Here is a 24,530-nt window from a genome sequence, read left to right on the forward strand (position 1 = left end):
AAGCGCTCCTCTGTAATGATGCATTGGTAGTAGTGCTGCTCACAGAGTGAGCCATTATTCCATTAGGAACCTCTACGATGAGAGCTTTATAAACTTCAAGTGTGTATGTTTTGCTATTGGCACCTACAGCTGCTGAAGGCATTTTCTTCCACAAATTGAGGGAAGATATATGGAAGAACAAAAGTCCGACTTTCTGATTTGCACAGTTGAGAGCAGGTAGGCCGTGAGCGTCCTTCTGACATTTAGGTTGTGTCAGAGCCTCTCCCTAAGCAATTTAGGGTACAGGTAAAAATATGGTAGCTGTATCTCTTTCAACCTATGGAATTTGGAATAGACTTTTGGAAGAAAGTGGGGACAGTACGAAGTATCACCTTATTGTTGTGAAAGATATATAGTTCAGGTCTGACTGATGGTGCACTCAGTTCTGAGATTCTTCTGGTAGACATGACCACAATGAGGAAAATAGTCTTCATTCTCAGCCTTCTCAGGGGAACGTCCTTGACCAGTTCAAATAGATGTTTGGTCAGGTCTGTGTAAAATGTCCAGTGCTTTCCTCCTGCCCCACTGAGTGAGGACTTTCCAAGAGGAGTTGTAAATTCTGATCCGAAACAGTTTTCTGGATGCTAGGAGAGTATCGGCCACCTCTCAGGAATATCCCCATCGTAGGAAGGTTTTCCTTTCTATTTCCAAACATTTAAGCAAAGTGAGTCTAAATAAGAGTGCCAAATCGGTGCCTCCTGTAACATGACCGGAGAGGTTGGTAGGATGAGAGATGGAGGTATCAACATCTGTTGGAGTGAGGAAAAGCAGTCTACAGGCCACCAAGAGGAAACCACTAGCACTTCGCTCCGTTCCTTGATCTTTCTCAGGAGTTTGAGTATTAATGGTAAGAGTGGTAATGCTTAGAGGAGGTCTAATGGCCACTGCGATGTCAGGGCATCTGCTTCTGGGTGGAACAAACCTTGTCATGTACCCTGGTAGTTGATGACTGTGTTGGGACACAAAGTGGTCCATGAGGGGTCTTGCGAAGTGTGATGTTATCCATTGGATGAGATCTTTCTTAAGGGGCTATTCCCCTTGTAGAATAGTCTACCTGCTCAGCCAGTTTGCCTGGACACTGGATATGCCTTTGATGTGTTAGTTCTGATCGAGGCTAGGTGACCTTCCACCCAGGTAAGTATCTTTGCTGCCTCCTTGTGCCGCCTCGAGATCTTGGATCCCCCCTTGTCCATACAGATCAAAATGGATCCCCCCTTGTCCATACAGATCAAAATGTGTGAGTTCACTATCTGATCTCTCAACTGGAACAGAGCCAGACAAATTGCTCAGATTTCCAAGATATTGATAGGAAAATGTGCCTAACCTGTGATGCTTGTATCTGTAAATATTTGTTGTTCTCGAGGGATCATGAATCTTTTGCTTTCCATTGGGCTGGTAACCTTGGCTCAGACTGGTTTTGATCTGCAGTGGTACCTGAATGGGAAGATCTGTCTCCTCCATGATCTGTTCTTAATAAGATCTGAGAAAGGTCTGAAGCGATCTTGCATGTAGACGACCCCAACGTATTGCATTGTTGTTGGCCACTAGTAAACCCATCAGTTTGGGCAGTGTTGTGAGAAGTGATTTTTGCACTCTGATGAGTGTCTTGGTCAGCTTTTTAGTCTTCCTGACCTTTTCTTTGATGAGGGATAGACAACTCTCTTTTGGTGATTATGATCATACCCAGGTGATTCAGCTTTGTAAGAAATGAATGTTGAACTGAGTGTCATGAGATTTTTCTTTTGAGCTTGATCTTATGAGGAAATCGTCTGGGTACAAGTGAACATCATAACAACAACAACAACAACAACATTCGGTTTATATACTGCCCTTCAGGACAACATAAGAACCACTCAAAGCAGTTTGCAAAGTATGGCATTATTATCCCCACAACAATAATCACCCTGTGAGGTGGGTGGGGCTGAGAGAGCTCCTAGAAGCTGTGACTGACCCAAGGTAACCCAGCTGGCTTCATGTGGAGGAGCGGAGAATAACAACAACAACAACATTCGATTTATATATCGCTCTTCAGGAAGACTTAACACCCACTCAGAGCAGTTTACAAAGTATGTTATTATTCCCGTAACAACACCCTGTGAGGTGGATGGGGCTGAGAGAGCTCCAAGAAACTGTGAATGACCCAAGGTCACTCAGCTGGCTTCAAGTGGAGGAGTGGGGACTCAAACTCGGTTCTCCTGATTAGAGTCCTGCGCTCTTATCCACTACACCATGAATACCTCTCTCTCAGACATACGATGGGGTTGATCAGGAGTTTTGTGAACACTCTTGGTATGGTGGACAGGTCGAAAGGGATGGCTCAGAACTGCCAATTGATTTTTCTTTTTCACGCAAAATCTTAGGTGTTGATGGGCTGTCAGGATCGGTACATGGAGGTATGCTTCCGTTGAGATTTGTAGATGTCGTGTATTCTTCTGGTTGAATGGCTTCTGCGACTGAGCGCAGAGTCTCCATTCAGAAGTGATACAATTTAATAAACTTGTTCAAAAAACCTGAAGTCTAATAATGCCCTCCAGTCCCCAGGTCCAGATGTCTGCCTGCATGTCAACCCAGGCTTGATGGTAAAAACTAGTTGGTCTCTCACAGGGACGGCTTGCAAGACCCGTCTTGGAGATCTTGGTATCAAGGTTGGATCTCTTTCCATGCGTGGAGAACTGTCTGTTTGATCTTGGGACAAAGTAGGCATTATCATCACAATATAGCTGGGGAGCTGGGACTGAGAAGAACGATTTACCCAAGGCCATGTAGTAACTTCATGGCAGTAGTGAGATTTGAACCAGCAGAGTACTTACTGCATCACAGTTCAGTCACTAAACCACTATACCACAAGTGGGTTCTTGAAAGGACACCCCCTCCTTATTAAAGAGCTGTCTAGATTAACCCCAGGATGGTTGCTTGGAATCCCATCTCAACCTTAGATGAGTGTGTTGTGAATAAAATTGCTGAGGGCCAAGAGATCGTCTCTCTGTTTGAGTGTTTTGGTAACACTTTCTTTTGTCCCAGGGCATCCCTGGGATCTTTCCCAGGGCATCCCCAAATACCTTGCTCTCTGAAAGTAATAAGACAGGATGACATTTTTAGAGTGTAAATTTAGAGGCCATGCTCATAGTTAAGGGTGCCTACATATTACTGCTGCCGAGACCATAGGCCTGGAAGAAAAGGTAAGTGCATCAGGATGGTGTCTGCCTTGAAGGTACTGGCCTTCAAAATTCTGTTTGCCCCTTGGGGGGGGGGGCATCTGTTGTAGTATGGGAGAAGTTAGATCAATTTTCTGATCCATACTCCTGACGCTCTGGAGGCAATGGCTGTAGCCTCAGTAGCCATGACTATGTCCATCGCCTCGTGCACTCTCTTCAGCGTGGCCTTTCTCTTCTTGTCTAAGTTGGCTCTGACTGATCCTTGTCCATCCTCTGACAGGGAGCTCAGATGACTCAAGTGTAGCCGCCACTGGAGCATTGATCGCAGGTACCTGCCACATCTTATTAGCAAGGAAAGGTAGTGAGTACAGTTTTTTGACCACATTGGGGATTGCTTATTGGCTGATGGTTTAGAGCCCTCAGCCTTGAGCTGTTTCCCAAGATATTCTGGAAATGAGAGGACCTTTTCTGAGGAGCCCTCCTTAGGAAGAGACTCCTGTTTCCCTGGGTCTGGATTTGGTATTCCCTGTCTAAGGGTCCTCCCCCCCCCCCAAGAGTAATTCCTGCAGCCCTAGGGCTGAGAATGTCTTAGGTAGTAAATACTGGTAGATCCCAGATTCAGACAGCTGAAAAACAGGTTTTACTTACCATAACTGTTGTTCATCTAGGTCTTCCGTGCAGGCACACATGGGGACTGCGCACGCGCAGGCCTGCCGATACCGGAGATTTTAATAGCTAAACACCACCAGGGGGCGCTCCCGCCTCTCAGCGCGCATGCGCGGCCGCTTTCCCGCCGAAACGGCCCTTAAGAGGCGGAGCGCCCCTCACATACCCTCAGTTCCTCTTTCGCCGCCCCCTGCAAGGTAAGTACCAAGAGAGTTAGCGGGGAAGGAGGGAGGGCATGTGTGCCTGCACGGAAGACCTAGATGAACAACAGTTATGGTAAGTAAAACCTGTTTTTCATCTACGGTCTTCCTGTGCAGTCCCACATGGGAAGATTCCAAAGCTAAATACCTGGGTGGAGGTGACGCCAAAGCATCACTCAAAGATGGAGTGCAGAACTGCCGTGCCCACCGCTGTCTCCTTTCTATCTAGGATATCCAGCGCATAATGCTTCACAAAGGTATCCGCCGAGGCCCACGTCGCCGCCCTGCAGATGTCCTGGAGTGGAACACCTCTGAAGAGAGCCGCTGACGACGCCTGGGACCTGGTGGAGTGGGCATGCACTTGCAAAGGACAAGGTAGGTTAGCAGCAGAATAACAGGTCAGTATAGCCTGGACCACCCATCTAGAGATAGTCTGAGCCGAAGCCCGGTTACCCTTCTTCGGTCCAGCAAAACAAATAAACAAATTAGAGTCAATCCTAAATGGTTTTACCCTATCTAAATAAAATAAAATGGCCCTACGAACATCCAAAGAATGAAGGGCCGCCTCTGCCTCAGAAGCCGGAGTCGGAAAGAAAACCGGCAGAACCAATTCCTGAGATAAATGAAAACGGGATACTACTTTAGGTAAAAACTCAACCTTTGTACGAAGAACGACCTTCTCAGGGTGAAATTTCAAATAAGGGGGCTCGCAAGATAACGCTGCCAGCTCCCCAACCCTCCTGGCTGAAGTAGCCGCAACCAAAAAGGCCACTTTCATGGACAAAAAACGAAACGGACAGGAAGCCAAGGGTTCAAACGGCTTAGACATCAAACGAGTCAGAACCAGGGGCAACGACCACTGAGGGACCAAAGCCCGCACAGGGGGAAACAAATTATTCAATCCCCTCAAAAATAATTTGGCAGAATAGTGGGAAAAAACAGACTTTCTATCCACTGGAGGGTGAAAGGCAGAGATGGCTGCCAGATAAACCTTGACTGAGGAGTTGGCCAAACCCTCTTGCTTTACCTCCCACAAAAAATCCAAAATCTCAGAAAGGGTGGACTCAAAAGGATCCAAACCCCTGCGACTACACCACACAGAAAATTTGTCCCACTTAAGGGCATAAGACTGCCTGGTAGACAAACGTCTAGCATTTAAGAGAACATTAGTCACAGCCTCGGAGAAGGCAGCCCCGGCCTGATCAACCACGCTGTGAGTTTGAGTCTCCTGATGTCGTGGTGAAGAACCCCCCCGCAGGTCAGGAGATCGGGAACCACCGGGAGACGGATCGATTGAGTCTGTAGACTCAGAAGGGAGTGAAACCATGGTTGCCTCGGCCAATACGGGGTCACCAGGATGACGGACGCTCTGTCCCTCTGGATCTTGCTGAGGACCCGTGCCAGAAGCGGGAACGGAGGGAAGGCATAACACAGGGGACCTGACCAACTTAACTGAAACGCGTCCCCACTTGATTCTGGGCCTACTCCTCCTCTGGAACAATAAGCTAGGACCTTGCGATTTTCCACAGTCGCAAACAGGTCCAACTCCGGAGTCCCCCATTCCGAGAAGATAGGGGCGAGATACTTGTCCTGGAGGGACCACTCGTAGTTTTCCCTGTGGAGCCTGCTCAGGTGGTCCGCCATGGAATTCTGTACCCCCGGGATGTGAACTGCATGCAGCCAGACAGCATGATCTATGGCCCACTTCCAGAGTCTCATCGCCTCTGTGCAGAGAGCCACAGACGCCGTGCCACCTTGCTTGTTGATGTAAAACATCGCCGTCGTGTTGTCGGTCAGGACCTGAACGGACTTGTTCCGCACGACATCTGTAAAGGAGATCAATGCATATAAAATTGCCCGCAACTCAAGAACATTAATATGTTCCTCACGTTCAGATTCAGACCATAACCCATGGGCATAAAGGCCAGCACAGTGAGCCCCCCAACCGAAAAGGGAAGCATCGGAAGTTACGGACAGATGAGTTTGGTGAAAACCAAACTCCATCCCTTTAAATAAATTAGCATCATCCCGCCACCACTCCAGGGAGGACAGCACCCCCCTAGGGACGGAAAGTCTCCTATTTTGAGAATCACGGGCCGGTGAGAATACTGAATTGAACCACAATTGGAAGGGTCGCATAAATAACCTGGCCAGCGGAACCACAGCCGTAGTAGAAGCCATGCAACCCAAAAGGGTCTGGATAAAGCGAACAGATTGGAAACGACACCTCTGAAGGGTCGAAATAAGCCTCTTAATTTTTGCAGCACGCTCTGAAGGCAAGAAGCCTGCATCCCGAACACCATCCAAAACCACTCCAATAAATTGGATGGAGCGCACCGGGGTCAACTTGGACTTCTTCTGATTAACAAAAAGACCCAGGCGTAAACATAAATTTAAGGTGAGATACACCTGATTGGACACAGAGTCAGCAGAATCACCAACCAAGAGCCAGTCATCCAGATAAGGAAAGATCTGGCAGCCCTGGAGACGTAAATGAGCCACCACTACTGCCACACACTTGGTGAACACCCTAGGTGCAGTGGCCAACCCAAAGGGTAAAACATTGTATTGAAAGACACGTTGCCCATAGACAAAACGTAAAAATTTCCTGTGTTCAGGGAAAATTGAAATATGAAAATACGCATCCTTCAGATCCAAGACTGCAAACCACGACTGTTGGGGCAACAAGGTCAAAACCATCTGTAAAGTAACCATTTTGAATTTACGAACTCGTATAAATTTATTCAAACCCCTAAGATCCAGGATAGGCCGAAGCCCACCATCCTTCTTCTCCACTAAAAAGAGGTTGGAATAGAACCCCAAACCAGCTGAAGCAACCGGAATCTCCTCTATAGCCCCTTTCTGCAATAGGGCTGAGAGCTCTCCCAGGATCTCTGAACGAGGGGGGTCAGAAGAAAACACAGGGAGACGTAGGTAAGGTAAACCAAGAAATTCAACTTTATAACCAAACTGGATAATAGACAAAACCCAAACATCGGAACAAATTGAACACCAGGCATCCAAAAAAGCATTAAGCCTGTCCCCAAATGTGGGGTCAGGTCCCTGTGATTGTCAGAATTGCTTATGTAATTGGTCCTGGTCCTTGGCCTGATGCTGTTGGGAACCAGGCTTGGGACGTTGGCCCTGCCTTCGTCTGGGAAAGGCAGATTGTGGGCTCTGGTAGCTCCTGCGCTGCTGGTAAGCATACCCTTGATAGGGCTGATAGCGGTGTTGTCTGCCACGCTGGAAGGAGCGATAGTATGGGCGAGAAGGCTGCTGCGACGGCTGGTGTAGAACCCCATACGAGCGGGCTGTCAAACGATCAGTCCTCTTCTTAGAGAGGAACTCGTCAGTTTTCTCTGAAAACAGAGTGGTGCCCTCGAACGGCAGGTCCTCAACCCTGTTCCTTGTCTCAACTGGCAGGGCGGTCGTGCGAAGCCATGCGTACCTGCGCAGTACCACCGAGGAGAGAAGTGATCGAGACGCAGTGTCAGCCATACTTCTCCCAACATTAATTTGGTGTCTGGAGAGACGAACAGCCTCCTCCTGAATGACCCGAAGCAGAGTGCGCTGATCTTCGGGAAGCTTAGGAAGAAAAGACGCCACCTTCTTCCATAAAAACAGCTGATAAGCCGCCATCATTGCGGCATAATTCGCCACTTTGATGCCAAACGTAGCCGAAGTATACAACTTCCTACCCAAGGCATCGATCTTTCTACTATCCTTGTCAGTTGGAGCCGATAGCGAGCCCTGGCGAGGCCGAGCTTGCATCTCCTCGGTGACAAGTGAGGATGGAGGAGGGTGAACGGCCAGGAACGGATGAGCATCGTCCTTGGTTCGGTACAAGCTCTCCACTTTTCGATTAGTGGCGGTAGCAGACGCAGGTCGAGACTGCAGCTTCTTCCATAGATCAGCAAACCCCTCAATAAGGGGAAAGGCAATCGAGGGAGTAGAACCCGAATAGATATGTTGCAATATCTTATCAGTAAATTTAGATTCAGTGGAAGTCACTTCAAGGTCCAGGGCTTTCGCCATTCTTCGGAGCAACTCGTTGTAGGCCCGAAAATCATCAGTAGGTGAGGCCTCATCAGATGGCCCAATCTCCTTTTCAGGTGACTCCGACAGAGGAGAAACACTGTAACGGGCCCGGGGTCGTGGAGAGACCCGATCCGACGGGAGGCGGGACGGGTCATAGCCAACATCGGAACCGACTCGAAATGAGGGAGACAACGAAGCACCTCTATAATGCCGGTCCGAGTAGTATGAACTCTCCCTACTAGAGTAACGAGGGACAGGATCATCTCGACGTCGACTCTCCCTGGATCGGCTCCGATAGGACCGTAGGGTCCGACAGCTAGAGCGACGGGCGGACCGACTCCTTCGACTCCGAGCCGACTGAATAGAGTCCGATTCGTACGAGGCCGATCGAGCCCGACCGGAAGGGGTAAGAGGCTTCTCGAGGAGAATGACATCGTCCTCCTGAGCCACCCGGTCCGGAGGAGTCTTGGACTGCGGACGATCACTCGCCTCTGCTCGCTGCTCCACTTGGACGGGAGCGGAGTCGACCGGAACCGACGGGGAAGAGGTGAGTAAGCCTTCCAACACTGCCTTATCATGCTTACTGGAATGCTTATGCTTCTTCTTTTTCTTTTCAGGAACGGCCTTCGGTCTCACAGCAGGATCCGAAGTCATCGGAACCGTAGAGGTGGTCTGAGTTGGCGGAGTCGACCTCGGAACCGACGGAGTCGAACCTCTATGGGCGCCACGAGCAGGCGAAGCCGAGACAGCCGACGAGATCGAAGGAGGTCGACTTGCTAGATGTCTCGGAACCGAAGCGGTCGGTTCCGACAAACTCCGACCCGAAGGGATCCTCTCGGACCTCGACTCCGAGCGACTCGGAGACGGCTGAGAACGAGGAGTCTTGGAACCCGAAGGTACAGGAGGACGAGAGGACGCAGACGGAGCAGACGAAGACTTCGGTGGAGGGTCCTCGACCGACATCGCACGCTGCCAGAGAAAGGCATGCAAACGATCCGTCCGTTCCGCCCGGGCCTTGGAGGTAAACGCGCGGCAATGCTTGCACGCCTGAGTGTTGTGAGTTTCCCCAAGGCAATACAAACAAATGGAATGGCCATCCGACCTTGTCATCTTACGATTGCAGGTCTCGCAACGCTTAAACAAGGCCTTCTCAGACATCGCGAACGAAGAAAGCTGTTAAACCTCAACGATCGGCGGCGAAAGAGAAACTGAGGGTATGTGAGGGGCGCTCCGCCTCTTAAGGGCCGTTTCGGCGGGAAAGCGGCCGCGCATGCGCGCTGAGAGGCGGGAGCGCCCCCTGGTGGTGTTTAGCTATTAAAATCTCCGGTATCGGCAGGCCTGCGCGTGCGCAGTCCCCATGTGGGACTGCACAGGAAGACCGTAGATGAACTGACTGTTCTGGCACGGATATTTCCTCCACCTCCACATCTGAAGAAAGTCTTCCTTCTCTTTGTCATTACAGAAGCTCTCTGAGGGCGATCCCCCTTTTCAGTGGGGATCTCTGCCTATTAAACATTACAAGCTAAACAAAGGAGGAAATTCCTAAGAGACCACTAATACAATAATGAAGGTTGTTTCAGTATAAATAAATACAATGTATAGATCAAACCAAGTGTAGCAACATTTTAGTCAAAACATATGTAATAATGTAATATCCTTCTACTACAATTGAGCAATGGTTTGTTCATATCACAACCTGAGCCTGTGGAGAAATCACATTACTAGTCAATTATCAAAATGTCCCTTTCAGGCAGGTATCAATCATCTGTTGATTTCAATCATTGTCTCTTTGATATGTTTTTCTGTTTTTAGGCAGGATTTCCGCTGATATCCAAAGATGGGTGAGTATGCTCCAGGAGGAAAAATTCCCAAATCTCCAAAAGCCTAGAATGAGGTAACACGCTGATTCCAGCTGCAGAGCAGGAGCGTGCAGTTACTTCCGGCTCCCGCTCAGTGGGACGGGCCATTTGAAGCTCCTCTGTGGGTCTAAGGCCAACTTGTAGCCAGGAGACTGCACAAGCCGGGAAGCATGTCAGCACCGAATTCATCAATCCCCATCTCGTTCGATGTGAATACTGGGAATCATTCCTCTCTGTTGTCTAGGAAGCTGTCCTCAGAATCCCTGGTGTCCATCTTGTAGGCGGCTGCCCCAAATGGCTACGGTGATCGTCTCAGTCAACCAGGGAGAGTAGTAAGAGACAGGAGAGGACAGCAAGAAGATTGAGAGGAACTATGAAAGTTTAAGTCAACAGAGTTTGAAAGACAATAGAAAGGTAAGATTAGAGGAAAAGAAGAGCAAACGAGTGGGAATGGGAAAGTGAAAGTGAAAGTGAAGTCCTAATATGAAAGTAGCAGAACAAGTCAGCTACTAGACTGCTCTCCCTGGAAGCAGGAACAGAACTGAAGAGAGGGTGTCCCACATTCCAGACAGGAAGAGGAAGAAAATTAGTTCCTGCCTCCCTGATTGGACGGTGGGAATCATCCAAGATGTTCTCCGCCTCAGAGGGAGAACTTGAGTTTCCTGCCCATGAGATCCAGTTGCATAATTATCTTCCTTGTCAGAAAACACAGTAAGTGACACCCGTTTTTGTCTGATCTGACAGGCTTCTTCCATGATGAAATATGGGGTGGGGTGGGGGAGAATATGGAAAGAGAAAGGTCACATCCCTTCTGCTATATCTTGTACAGACTTTCAAGACATTTTGGTATTGTTGGAACACATGTCAAGTTCCTCCACAACTACTTTGCCAATTTGAGAAGGAATCTGAGACGCTACATTTATAAGTTAGAGGAATGGGTCCTCAGATTACGAATGTTTGCTGTTTTATTTGCAATCTCAAAGAGGTAGTTATATGAATCAGCTGCTCCAAGTACATTCTCAGATGCTTGGTAGGACATAACACCTGAGTGTTGGTCACTGAACGTCCTGGCTGGAGTCTTCAAAGTCTAAGATTAGCAAGATCCTTTACTTTAGAATGTGGTGAGGATACTTTGTTGCATCAGGATGAAGGCTAATTTGGGTCAGATAGTTGGCAGATGAGTTGTTGTGTGGCTCTGTAGAGAAAAGCTTTTGGTGAAGTCACAATCACAGAGAACAGACCTCAAGTGTTAGTATTCGCAATGCATGGAGATGATATGATGTAGCATCCATTTTGCTCCTAGTAGTAAAGATGTTAAGGAGAGGTCAGAAACAATACCATGGACGTTGCTCATGACTATGATGTTGGGGTTGACAATGTTGAGTGCAGTATCTATTGAAGAACATCTGGAGAAACTTCAGTACCAAACGTAGTAGAGAGATCTGTTTCATAGTACTGAGCATCAGAAAGGTCTCTCTCTCTCTCTCATGAGGTTAAGGGGAGCTGCTGCTGGGAAGTCCTGCAACTGTCCCTCAGAAAAAGAACCAACAAGCTGGGTATCTGAAAAGAAGCCCATATCAGCTAGCGAGGCTCCTGGGACAAGACTGATGTACTGGTGGACCAAAAGTGTTGACTTGGGCTCTAGGATCAGTTGAGATGGGTTAGGGACAGGTGAAACAGAAGGCCAAGAGGGAGCATGTACTGCAGGAGCAGATGGAGATTGCTTTTCCATTAATTTTGGTTGGTGCTTCTCTGTGTGCTTCTTACTCTTCCCAGAAGCAGGTGACACTCCTGAAGTTTGCACTCTTGTGCTATCTTAGTATTGCAGGGTATAACTTCTCCTCATGGTTTGGTGTCAATGGGCTCTAGCAAACTACTGTGACATCAAGACTGAAAGAGGCGATTACAAGACCATGGACTGATCCCAGTATTTTAGCCATCACCTCAGAGTCGAAGAGAGTTCTTTCCTTAAAAAGGGTGGCACAGAACCTGGTGGATCGACTGCACCTTGCTTGCTTTGTAAACACGAAATAGTGACACAAATCTTGACTGTGTTCATCTCCCAAACACAAGATATTATTGTGACCATTAGCTGAGGGCAGCTTCCCCACAAATTGATTAAGATTTTTCAAAGATGCCCTTTACATCATAGGTGGACGTACAACAGAAAACTACTAAAAAGAGAAATATGGAAAAACCGAAGAGGTAAGAGGAACAACGGAAGAGACAACAACAGCTTTTTGTTGTTTTGAAGAGAACACTAGCCCTCCAAGACAGGTTGTTTAATGCTACTGCGACAGACAAAAGAACTGAGCAGGAAGACACACTATTCCTATTTGGGCATGCACAGTCAGAAACATGTCTGGGGAAAAATATTTTCAAATCTAAAAGCTAGATCAAATTTCTGGATTACAGCTCTGTTCAAACCCCAAACCCACCAGATATACAGAGATCACAAAAAACTATATGGTTACATACATTTCTTGTCAACTAAAGGAGACAACACTACACTGCAGAAGGAAATGATGATCATGATGCATTCAGTAACTGTGAAAAGAATCCATATATTGTCTTATCAAGATCTACCCCAAATGAGACAACACAATGTGCAAGCTTGATTTGGGGGAGGAGGATGCTGATCTTGGGGCTGTTTAACATCCACCCTGATGAAGACGTCAGGAGAACTCCAAGTTCACACAGTTTTTTGTCCTTCTGGTCTTAATAAAAGGTACTATGTGGATTTTGCTTTGGACTAATGTGGGTACCTGGAACCACTATCAGTGAAATTCCAGGCCACCAAGTTTGAAAGCTTTTTAGTAGGAAATCAGTAGCAATTCTAATTATCAGTTTCAAAATGAACTCCTCTGCTAGACAGCACAAAAGCAGGGGCAATATGTGCTGCTATTTATGCAGGATAAGACACACTCTGCCTACTGAGAGCTGTCTGGAACCTAAAGAAATAGCTCACACAGTAAACCTGTGTGTCTCTTCAGAACAATCTGGCTCTGTCTGGAACTAGTTGGGAACACCCATGGAACAATGAACAAGTACTTTCCTCAAGTTAAGATCATCCACTGCAACAAAACAATTGTGTTTAAAGAAGAATTATAGGGCAATCCTACGGATATTTATTCAGAAGTAAGCCATAACGAGCTCCATCATACTTATTGCAAGGAAGTATGTGCAAGCTTGCAATCTAAGCTGCAGTCCCATGTAAATTGGACTTACTTCTAAATAAACATGCATATATTATGCTATAAGGAACTGGAATGTTACATAGGAACAGCAAACTCTGGGCTGTAGATCCCCCATTCAGGCCACTCCCTCCATCACTGTCCCTGAATAGGCTGCATATTCTAGCCCAAACTCTGCAAAATGACAGGCTTCAAGCTTTCCCCTTTGCTTCCTCTCTCCAGACAGGGACTTAAGCCACTGATCTATATGTGCTAAAACTTGCATAATTCGCCTCATAATAGAGAGTCATCTGGCCCAAGAGGTTTACGTAATGCTGGTCTCTTGTCAAGTGGCTTTTCCTGAAAATTAGTAGGACTGTCTGTAAGTTAGTAAAACAGCAGGATTTGCATCCTGTGGGACCTTAGAGACCAACCAGATTAAGGTGCCACTGGACTCAAATCCTGCTGTTCTACTGCAGACAAACATGGCAACCTACCTGAAACTGTAAGTTAGCAAGTTTCCCACAGCTCATTTAAGGGTAGAAAGGTAGCACAGTAATAACTTCTTAAGTATTCTATTACTTTGTTTCCACAATATGAGAATGCTGGTTTTTTTTAACCTAAACACAAAGCTTTTCTGAGGGTTTTCCCCTTAAACCAATTAACAAAGTGTGTGTCAACTGGAAGATCACAAAAAATAATGGTAAAAAAGTGAGCTACAGGCAACTCACCATATTTGGCACACTGGTAACTGAGACACTCTTGATGTCTGTAGGAAAGGGAGACAAGCTATTGCCAACGCCTGGCTTAACTGGTAACTGAGGGTTCACTCCTGTTGTTCCCATCTGCTGCCCTCCAGTCTGACTAAATTGTTGCCCGAAGGGACTTGTGTTACTGGCCATTCCCATCTGGAATGAAAGTAAGATTATTACTGTTAGTGCCTTCCATTCAGCTACCTGTACATACAAGCATTAACAAAAGTTACCTAACTTACTCAGTAGCCAGTCTTGGATAATGACTGAACTGATAACCTGCCCATGGTTTTGGAATAATACACAATTTTGCTCCAACTTCAAGATGTTTTTATCTCAACTTTTATACTATCTCCCCATCATTCTACTGGCAGAAGAAGTAGACTGCAATAACATGTCCAATTCTAGGCCGTACCTTCCTCTTTCAATTTGGAGATTTCTGCAGCTGTGTGCCTAAAATTACTGCATGTGCCTACTACTCAAGAGCATAATACTAAGAAAAAGAGACGCTAAACAATCTTCTAGAGGAAAAAAAGACACGTTATTTTGAAATTGCATACAGGAGAAAACACTAAAAAATGAATGAAATTAGGTGAGAGCTGACAAATGCACATTTCCCAGAAAAATGTGCACCATCATCTCCACCACTCTTGAGTTCATGACAGGATGAAATGATATCCTCCAAGTTCCAAACAGAAGGAACTTTTATGGTATGTTCCAACATTTCATTCTCCCTAGAATGGGCCACTGCAGCTCAGGGAGAAGAAGAACTATTAACCACACACTGGAGCATTTGCTGTAGCACCATGTACCCAAGTGTTGTGTCGAACAAAGCAATGGAGTCCAACTTATAATACCTGATGTAGCTGAACACTTCATGATGCTGCTCTACAAATATCCACCATAGAGGAAACTGTCGAATGCTAAAATTGTTGCTGCCCTGTTTAGAGTATGCTGAGATTCCCTCTGCAGATCTCAAACCCTAGGGTGTATAGGCTGTATACATTTCTCAGCCATTTGCTCAGGGACACCCTGGCCGTACATCATTTTTCCTTTTGCTAATGGGTGGAAAGCCACAGAGTATCAGACTTCCCAAGTAGTGTAGTTCTTTGGATTTAGTTGTGTAAAGCCAACACAAATCCCAGGGTAGACCAGTCCCTCTTTTTAGGATAAGTTGGTTGGTTATAGGCAGAAAGAACATTTATTGTGTTCTTTGGAACACAGAATTCACCTTGGGTATAAAGGTGGAATCTGGATGGAGAGCTGCTTCCCACTATGAAAAACACTGAGATCAGTTCTAATGGATAGCACCCTGAGATTTTTTGAGAAAGAGGTTTCATGTATTTAGTTAAGGATTAAAGTATCACATAATACTCCAAGAAGGAAATCAGTGGATCACTGCAGGACATGAAAGTGACACTCCTTGAAAAAAATGTTTTATCTGAGTATAACTCTTGAGATAGAACCACCATCAAGGAAAGGAAGCACTAGATGAAGAAACACTACTACTGATACTGGATGAATATTAACCCTAGACAAGTCTATTCTGTTGAAAAAGGAGCATCAGAGAAATGCTGACCTTCACAGAAGGCCTTCAAAGCGCAGTTACAGTCAGCTATAGATTGTTTTCCTGATACCAGCATTATGTTGGTTAATTCTTCCAAGAAACTCACTGTCACAAAAAGGCTTACAGTTTAAATAGATGGAGCCTGTTCAGGTGCAGGATCAATCTCTACCATCAACATGTCCCTCAAAACTGGAATTCTCCATGATGGTCAGGATGATAGCTTGGAAAACCTCGGTCTTCTTGTCCAGTGTGGAATGATACAAACAAGTTCTGCTATTTCTATTTTTAGCTCCTGAAAGTACCTCCTCTTCAGAGTTAGGTGGTGGTGGTGGCAGCATGGATTGGGTTGAGAGGGGCCCTGCAGATTCATCTCCATCATGCCTGCTCTGCACACTGCCTCTTGGTCTACCTACAAGACTGTCAGGCTGTACTGCTCTTTTTCAGCAAAAATGATTTTGACACCATTGCCTACTCCTGAGCTGGAGGGGCTGTGGCTTCCCAATCCTTACCTGGAGCTCTACCACACCTATTTGGCCAGCTGCATGATTTAGGCAGGGTCCTTCTACCTCACAGCCTGAGTATGATCACCTCTGCTGGGTGAGCCCACAGCTTTGGAGCCCAAACTGCAGACAGACAGACATACTGGCTATTATCAACAGCGCTGAGGCAAGCAAAGAGTAAAAGTAACTGAAAAGCAGAGAAGGGAGGTTCTCTTTTTTAAAACAAAGCTTTAAAAAAGAACAGTAGAAAGGTATAAGAATTAAGAACAAAAAAAGAAATAATGCAAAGAGATCTGAAGAAAAAGGGAGTTCTCCTGCTTCCATGCACTCACTATCAAGGAAGGAAGAGAACTGAAAGTAAAGGGCACCACCTAGGAATGGAAATGAAAACTGCAATCCATTTCTTGCCTGAATGGAATGATACGAAGAGAGTGCCCAGCTATCAAATCACATTCTCCACTTTCAAAGGAGAACTGATAAAGCACGCCAAGAGGAGGAAGATTCACCTTTGGAACCACATGAGAAATAATAAGCGTCAAACCTCTGTCCAAATAGATTTGGGTACCAATAATTTTAAGAGGAAAGTAGAAAAGTGAACTGGAGTTTCTCTGTTGACAAATGATGTTACATAGTTTTGTAAATCAAGGCTCTGATTTACATAACTATATAGTAATATGTCAGAACAAGCAGGTATTAACTGGCTATCCCCTGAATGAACTTTTATATAGTATGAACTTTTAAAAAGAAACATTACTTTTTAAAAATCACATACCAGACAAAACACACCACGGATGTCATGATACCATACAGATAAAAATACTTTCCTCTAGTGCATTATGAGGAAAAGGAAGATTCTATATCAGTCATTTCATGACAAATAAACAGAGGTGGAGTGTGGGCTATGCACGCCCAAATGAGAGGGGCTACACCTTCCCACTTAATTCCTGCAAAAGCTAAGAGTATATCATAGCAGGCATCTGCTGAGCAGAAGGTGGGAAGATCAAATGCACACAGACCACAGATTTTGTTGATATTTTAGAGTCACTATACAAGTTAAAGTGTGTCTAAAACCACTTTTAAAGAAAAATTATAACATTAGGGCATGGTCACACCCGTCCCAAAAATCTGTTCATTGTTACATTTTCTATACAATGTATTCTCATTCTTGTTGCTACAAAATGAGACACATTCAATTTACAATAGTCGTTATAGCCCCATTTTTAAGGTTAAAATCCCTTCAAAAATGTAATATATTAAGTAGTGCACTTTAATGAATATAAAAAAATTGGATTTTCAAGATGACAGTAGCTTATTTCACTTTTTAACTTATTCATAAATGACTTGGAGCCAAAGATTAGCAATGAAGTGGTCAAAATTTATGAATCACTCCAAATTTTCAAGATGTGAAAACCAAGACTACAGAGCTCCAAAATGACTTCTCCATACCAGTAAATGGCAACATTATGGTTAAATTAATGCTGACTAGGTCAAAAACAAACAAAACAATGTCATTTATACACAGACAGGATATGGATTAGCACAGTAATTAATCAGAAAAACATGAATTACAGTAAATAGCTCAATGAGAAAGAAGATTTGAGATGCAGCAGTGGTGAAAAATGAACATCCCATTCTAGAAATTAGTAGAAATTTACTGAAAATAAATCTGGAAAAGTGTACAGTTCTGACTGCCCTACCACTGAACTCAACAGAAGTGCTACTGGTGGCCAATAAGATAGCATGTAAAAAGAACGAGTAGCTAGCCAGTTTTCAATGACAGACTACTCATCTAACAGAACACAGGTTCACAACTTGGAGGTTCTACTATAACCCTACTGACAGAGGGTCAGGCTTCCTCTAAGGCTCTCAGCTCCTTGGCCGATTTTGTTTAGCTTCCCAGCTACAGCCCTCCTTGGGAGGCATGATTTAGCCCAGTATCCATTTTCTAGCATTCGGGTTAGATTGCTGCAATGCACTCTATGTGGGGCTGCCTTTGAAGATAGCACCTGATACATGCAGTAGTAAAATTGCTGACTGGTACAAGGTATAAGGAAAAATAAGCTGTTCACACATAACTGCTGTTCAGAGCTTTGATTTGCAAGCTACTAGGGATGGGTTTTAGGCATGCAAATTATCTCCCTGCCAAGATCATAGCAGGCACCTGCTGAGCAGAAGGTGGAAGGATCAAATACACAGATGACCAGTCAAAGAACAACCGTCACAGTGAGCAAACATTTTTTACTTCATTGTGGTCTCTGTGCATCACAGTAAAGCATCCCATGGTACTCATGGACTTACATGAAAGAAAATACACGTGCATCTAGGAACAAAGTGCACTGAGCACTACCATGCACAAGGATGTTATCTACTCTGGCCCAGAGGTCAAGGGTGTAGTGCCTCACAAGGAGAATGGAAGCCTTGTCCGATGAACTGGTATACAATATGTTCAAGGACATTCAAGCTCTTTTGTAGCTATTTTGCCAGGTACAGAAACCCTCACTTAAGGCAGCTAATAATAAACATTCAAGTCTCTCAATGAGTATAAAACAGTTTTATTGGAGTTTTTTGCTTATATCACCTTGATTAAAACTTAAAAACTAAGCTAGACAGATCCGTACACTGTATTTCACACACCAGAGTTATCCAAGAACATTACAATACTGGCGCGCTTGCTTTCAACCCCTTCTCAGTAAGATTTATCCTATGTAATTTTCCCCTGTGCCCATTTCATGATCAGTGTTATTTTCCTGCTTTCCAATCCTTTGTAGGGCAGCCAATTCTATTCAAAACTTACACATAATTGTAACATGTGAATTCTTTATGAAACTTCAAGTATATGACCATTTACACTTTTCATTTTTAGTTTGTCATTAGTCCTAGAATTTCCTATCTTGTCACCTATATTAGGCTCTGTTGTTTAGACACCCACCTTGAAAATAAGTTGTGACAACCACCTCACTTCTACAGTGCAGACAGACACATCCTCCCCACCATCATCTTAGGAATCCTTTCATTCCTTTCTTACCAGTGGCTCAACTACCCTGGTTGGTTTACTGCTTATGATACTAAAAAATTCTTATTTTATATCTTAGTGTTATTAGTAATTTACTTCTCAAATTCTTGTCTTGCTTCCCTTACTATTTATTTATATTTGATGGGAGGCAAGTCCTTCACATCCTCTTTGAACAACTATCACAAATTTAAGTCATTAAACCTACCCAAAGCATTAGGTACCCCACAATGAAAAATGGCAATGTCACATAAAAAGGAAACATTTTGATGCTTATTGCCATTAAATACTGTCAGTTCCTTCAAACACGTGGCAAAGGTTTTCTACAACTTAATATTAAGTCATAACTAACACATATGCTTTACACCACCATGCTGTACACGTTTTCTATTTTGGATTAATCAAACATAATGAGAGAAACTGAGATGTACCATTTCTGCAAATCTGAAGCCATACAGAATTTTCTTCTGGAAACTGAAACATGGGGGGAAACTGAGAGCTGTGTAATATTTTCCTCTCAAACTTAAAGTTAATTTCCTGCTTTAACAGCATAACATATATCTTACTATATAAAAGGCACGCTGTATTGGCAACAACTCACTTTTTATCCCCACACAGGCACACTCGCAGGGATAACAAGTGAGTCATCGGCAACACAGCTTGGCTTCATACTGCCTTGGTGATCTTGGGGCCTTCAGAGGTCCAGGAAAGCCTGACATGGTACCAAGGCCCTCTGGAGGCCCTGAAGTGCTCCTGCACTCTGGGGCAGGCCAATTTCGGGCCCTAATGGTGCTGGAATCAGCCTGCTATCTGGTGCCACAGTGGGCTTCTCCAGAGGGCTGCAGAGACCTTGGGAGGGCCTTGCCACCTCAAGCCTATACAGCGGGGCGGAGCGGTCCTCACAAGGCCCCACTAGAGCCCATTGTATTGTTAAGCACAATGGGCTTTGTTGCTAGTCATCTATAACTTAGTTACGTCACAAAAAACAATAGCATAGTCCATAGGCACCCATTGTACAGGAAAAGTCCTTTCCCCCATGGCCTGTTCTACACAGGTGGTCTCGCAAAGCACAGGATGCCGACTACTATGGGGACCAATCCACTTGCACCCACACAACAGTCTAGCCTCCCTCTCCGCACCCAATCAGCTCCCAGGGCACCCTACATAACTGCTGGCCAGAGCACCCATGACCCGGGGGATCTGCCTGGGAGCCCCATTTTTGGGACTTAGACCGCAAGGTGGGAAAGGATGTTTGCAATGGCGAGGCAAGAGTGTGCAGGGGGAAATTTGTAAAATTCGGGGCATGTCTTCCACTGACACACAGGAGAATTAAGTCCAGAGTGTCTGACTAACAACTACCACCCAAGTTCCCTTTCAAATTATCCATCTCCTAATTCATGGCTCGGGGACAGGTGAGGGCACACCAACAGGTAAGAAGGAGCAGGGGAGGCGGCTGCCCCAACTTGCTCGTTCAGAAGACCACTCTCTGCATACAGGGAGCAACATTAATGCCAGGAGGGGTGTGTGTGAAGCGATGTCCTCAGATCTCTGAAGCTCCTCCCCCACAAGGCCAGACTACCCTCCCTTTTGCTGTTTGCTGAGGCAGGGATGGACTTCAGGAATATGGCATAGGAGACGGAATGATGGCCCCCAGAGAAGTTTGTTTGGTCCTGCAAGCTGTCATTCCACTCTGCGGGGCTTCATTCTGGGATCGGGGCACGGCTCTCGGTGTCCACCCTGCATTCTTGCCTCTTTGCAACACAGTGATGTGTTTCAATGGAGTTGCTGCAAGTCGATGGCCATTCGTTGCTCCTATCACATCCAATGGGCCTTCCCATCATTTGTTTAGGAATCCGCTTCCTGCTTGCCTCTAAGGAGCAGCCTCTGCAAGACTTGGGGGGCTGATCCTGAGTGCTGTGGGCGTAACCCTCACCAGGTGCTGCCGTCTTTCTGGTATTACTTTTCAAAGAGGGGGGTCATGTTTTTCACAGCGGCGGCAGCAGGGGGAGAGTTTAGAAGTGTGTGGTGCTTCAGCTACCAGCCTGGCCCTGGTCGGAAATGATGGGTGGGTGGGCACCCTGTTTGCACCTTCAGTGTACCCCCCACAGGGCAGGCCTCCTCTGGGGCAGGTGCCTCTGCTGGGGTGTAGCAAGCCCAATCACAGGTCTTTCTGCCCGGTGCCCCCACTCTCTGCAGGGCTGGGGAGTGGCATTGGCAGCTGGCGATAGGAAATATGGCCTGGCCCGCAGACTGGCTACATCTTTCCCTGTCACTCATGGCACTGTCAACTGCAGCCACTCTTGCAATTGGTGGATTCTGCCAACGTTGTCCGGACAACTACAGAACATTCTCTCCTCACTGAACCTTGCCAGCGTGGCCCACCAGCACAGCTCTCCTGCAAAAGTCCTTAGGGAGCAAACTGGCACCACTGCAGTTATGTGGGTGCCGGCACCCAGCAAGCCTCAGGATTGTGCTATAAATGCGTCATTTATAACTTAGCATATAAAAATATTGTTCAATTTAGCATACTGATGGAATTTAAAAGTATCTTCATTTTCAATAGGAAAAATTTCAAGTAAACCCAACACTGGAGAAAGAGTTGCAAACTTCTGCACCATATGTTATTACAGCACATGTATCTTTAGTTTTTGTTATCTGAGAGATTGGAAAGACTCAAGAGTTGAAGGTATATAACAAATTTTGTAGTAAATAAAAGAAGTCTTTTATTTGGACAGAAACATTCTCAGAGACACAACAATTACAACTACCAGGATTAAAGATATTTGATTTAATCATATACACTCAACTTTGTATGACCTTTAATGCAATTCACTAGCAGGCTGTAGAAAAATACAGGTGTCATTTTATCCTTGACAACCAATTTAAAGTTGTTGGAAAAGAGCAGATAAATGCTTTTTAATTGCTAGAAAAATCTAAATATAATCCATTAATCTATCTTTTTAGTAGTTTTAAAAGTTTATAAGAAACTAATTAGCACAGGTGTGCAGTGATGTCATAAGTTAGCTTCAGCAAAATATTACATGATTAAAAATATGAAGAGTTAGCTAAATTAAAGCCCAATCACATTTTTATATTAGTGTCGTATTTTAAAAATCTTAGTGATGTACCTATAGGTAACAAGTGCCATTAAGTATAAAAGGATGTCACCAAGATGAGAAATTAGCATTTTGATGAAAGCAATCTCACACAGATATTAGGTGAGAAATATATGAATCTGTGAGTTTATGGAAGTTTCAATGTATTTCACAGTAGACTAAGCATGCTCTGATTTTAAACAATTTATATTTAGTTATGTTTGATAAATGTTAAAAGAATCAATTTCTATTTCTATTGCATGCATATGTTCATCACTGGTTGGATTAAGTTTAATCAGCATTTATATTTTAGTATCTTCTTTAATAAAAATAATGGACTTATTTCAAAAAAGACTAAAGCTTTAAACTCTAAAAGAAGTTTCTGTGTACTGTGATGGGAAAGAGTTAAACAAAGTACCCATTTACAAATAATCTGTACTGAGAGAAAAGTTCTCAAGAAAAGAGGCTTTATCTATCAGACTTATTTTGAAGCTCTTTGATACTGTCCAGTTCAGGAAAACAAATTTTGCACGCTGGACAGTTCAAAACATTAATTAGGTACTAATATTTTATTCTGTTACATCAGCATGTTTGGATATTATGCTAAAATTTGTAACACTGAAAACATTCAACTCTTAAATAATTTATTATCATTATAGTATATGAATGGATGCCAAAATTATTTACACTGAAACAAAATTCTTGAAAATACTGTATAAGACCACAGTGTAAGAGTTTTTTTAGTGCTTCCCCAAAAGTCCTCAGACTTTTTCATGCTGTACTTTTAGAATGACTGAAATGCTCTGTAAACCAAGGATTTTCTCATTTAAAAAGAGAAAATGTTTCATTCACGATTTTTCAATGCTCTTCAAATTTTTCTAATGGAAAACTGAAAACTGTGATTCTCGAAAGCTTATGCTAGTTGGTTAGTCTTAAAGGTGCTACTGGACTCTTTTCAATTCTGATTGGGATGGCAATGTAAAACCTTATCTTAAAAAAATATTTCACCAATTCCTAAAGAGTTCTTTTCAGCGCTCACTGATATTACCCAATTTTTCCATTAAAAAAAAATTCCTCAGGGGGAAAAAAATCAGAATTTCCAAGTTGTTTTCTGGGCCTTCAACATCTCTAATAGGATGAGAAGGCAATATGGCACTTTCAGTTGCTGTAGTAGCCCAACACGGCACAAGACATTGCATGGCTACAACCATGAAGTGGCAAGGGCTGAAGTAGGGGATAGAAAAGGTGAGCAAGGAGAGACCACAGAGACACAGATGTCAAATCTCCAGAAAGTTTGAAACCCTGGGAACCCCTCCACACAAAAAAAGAAAGAAAATTTGTGGGGAACTGAAATATATGCAATACTCATTGTTCAATCAAACCAAAACTAATTTTACTGCTTTGGCAACATAAAATGTATCTCTTTATAACTTACTTATCATATCCAATTGCAATGTTAGACACACGGAATTTAAAAGTTATACATGCCTTAAGTTTTCTAAAAGCAAAACTGCAAATATACTCAATAAATGTGAGAGAACTGCAACCTGATGCACACTACACTACCTTCGCCCATGTACCTTAATTTATGCTATCGGAATAGTAGAAAAAATAGGAATTTAACAGAAAACAAAAGTTTTGAGGTAAATAATATAAAATATGTTTTTGGACAGAAAAAGGGCCACACACAATAAAACTAAATATATATAATTATACACACACACACACAAAATGTAGAAACATTAAAGAATTGAACTATTCAGTCATGTATTATCAGGATACACACACAGCATTTTAATTCTATACAAAATTAGTCACATTTAAAAATAAAAGTATCAGCTCCTCAAGTCTCTAATCTGAATCAACTTCAGAAACTTCTGATTCTCAGCCTTCATTATTAATCCTCATGCAACTCTTGGGAAAACGCAAGTTCACACAAACTGAAACGCTTCCCTAATATTTCATACCTTCTAGGTGCAGAAATGCATCTTGGACTTAAGAGCAGTTTCTGTCTATAACATGTCCACCTTGTCTTTAAAAACATTTCACTCATTCTGAAAGAGAAAATATTTCATATTTTTTCAGTACTTCTAAAAATCTCCAATTTTCTACATTGGAAAAATTGGAGGGGGAAAGGTCTCAGAAAGAAAGAAAAAACCATTACACTCCTGACATTTTCCAGTTGTTTTCCAGGCCTTCACATATTTACAAAGGGGATGCAAGGGAGAGCCAGAAAGGGATAGAAAGAAAGGCGGGGGGGGGATGACGACGACGACGACAGAGCAGTCAGATAGAAGTGGGGGAAATGCATTGGAAAGAAGGAACATGTGAGCAAGAGCAAATGGGATGGCGGAGGAACAGTAGAGCTGGAAGCAGCAGCAACAACGCTGGGAAGGAAGGCTGGGGGAAAATAGGATTGCTATTCTCCTACAAATGCTCATGGGTAGACATCGGCACGATCGGAATTACGGACTGA

The 24,530-nt window shown here is 44.2% G+C and overlaps 1 protein-coding gene across 3 annotated transcripts in view; it reads right to left on the minus strand.

Annotated features, from left to right (window-relative positions):
- CREBBP (CREB binding protein) overlaps positions 1–24,530 on the minus strand; it is a 166,115-nt gene that overhangs the window by 117,945 nt on the left and 23,640 nt on the right. For 2 of the 3 annotated variants that reach the window (XM_054995488.1, XM_054995487.1), the window contains exon 3: positions 13,862–14,038. The exons of the other annotated variant lie outside the window; for it this stretch is intronic. In XM_054995488.1, the coding sequence (XP_054851463.1) occupies positions 13,862–14,038 (177 nt within the window). The remainder of the gene's footprint in view (positions 1–13,861; positions 14,039–24,530) is intronic. 3 annotated transcript variants of the gene reach the window in all.

Source organism: Eublepharis macularius, chromosome 12 (assembly GCF_028583425.1).
Source record: "Eublepharis macularius isolate TG4126 chromosome 12, MPM_Emac_v1.0, whole genome shotgun sequence".
Classification (NCBI taxonomy): domain Eukaryota; kingdom Metazoa; phylum Chordata; class Lepidosauria; order Squamata; family Eublepharidae; genus Eublepharis; species Eublepharis macularius.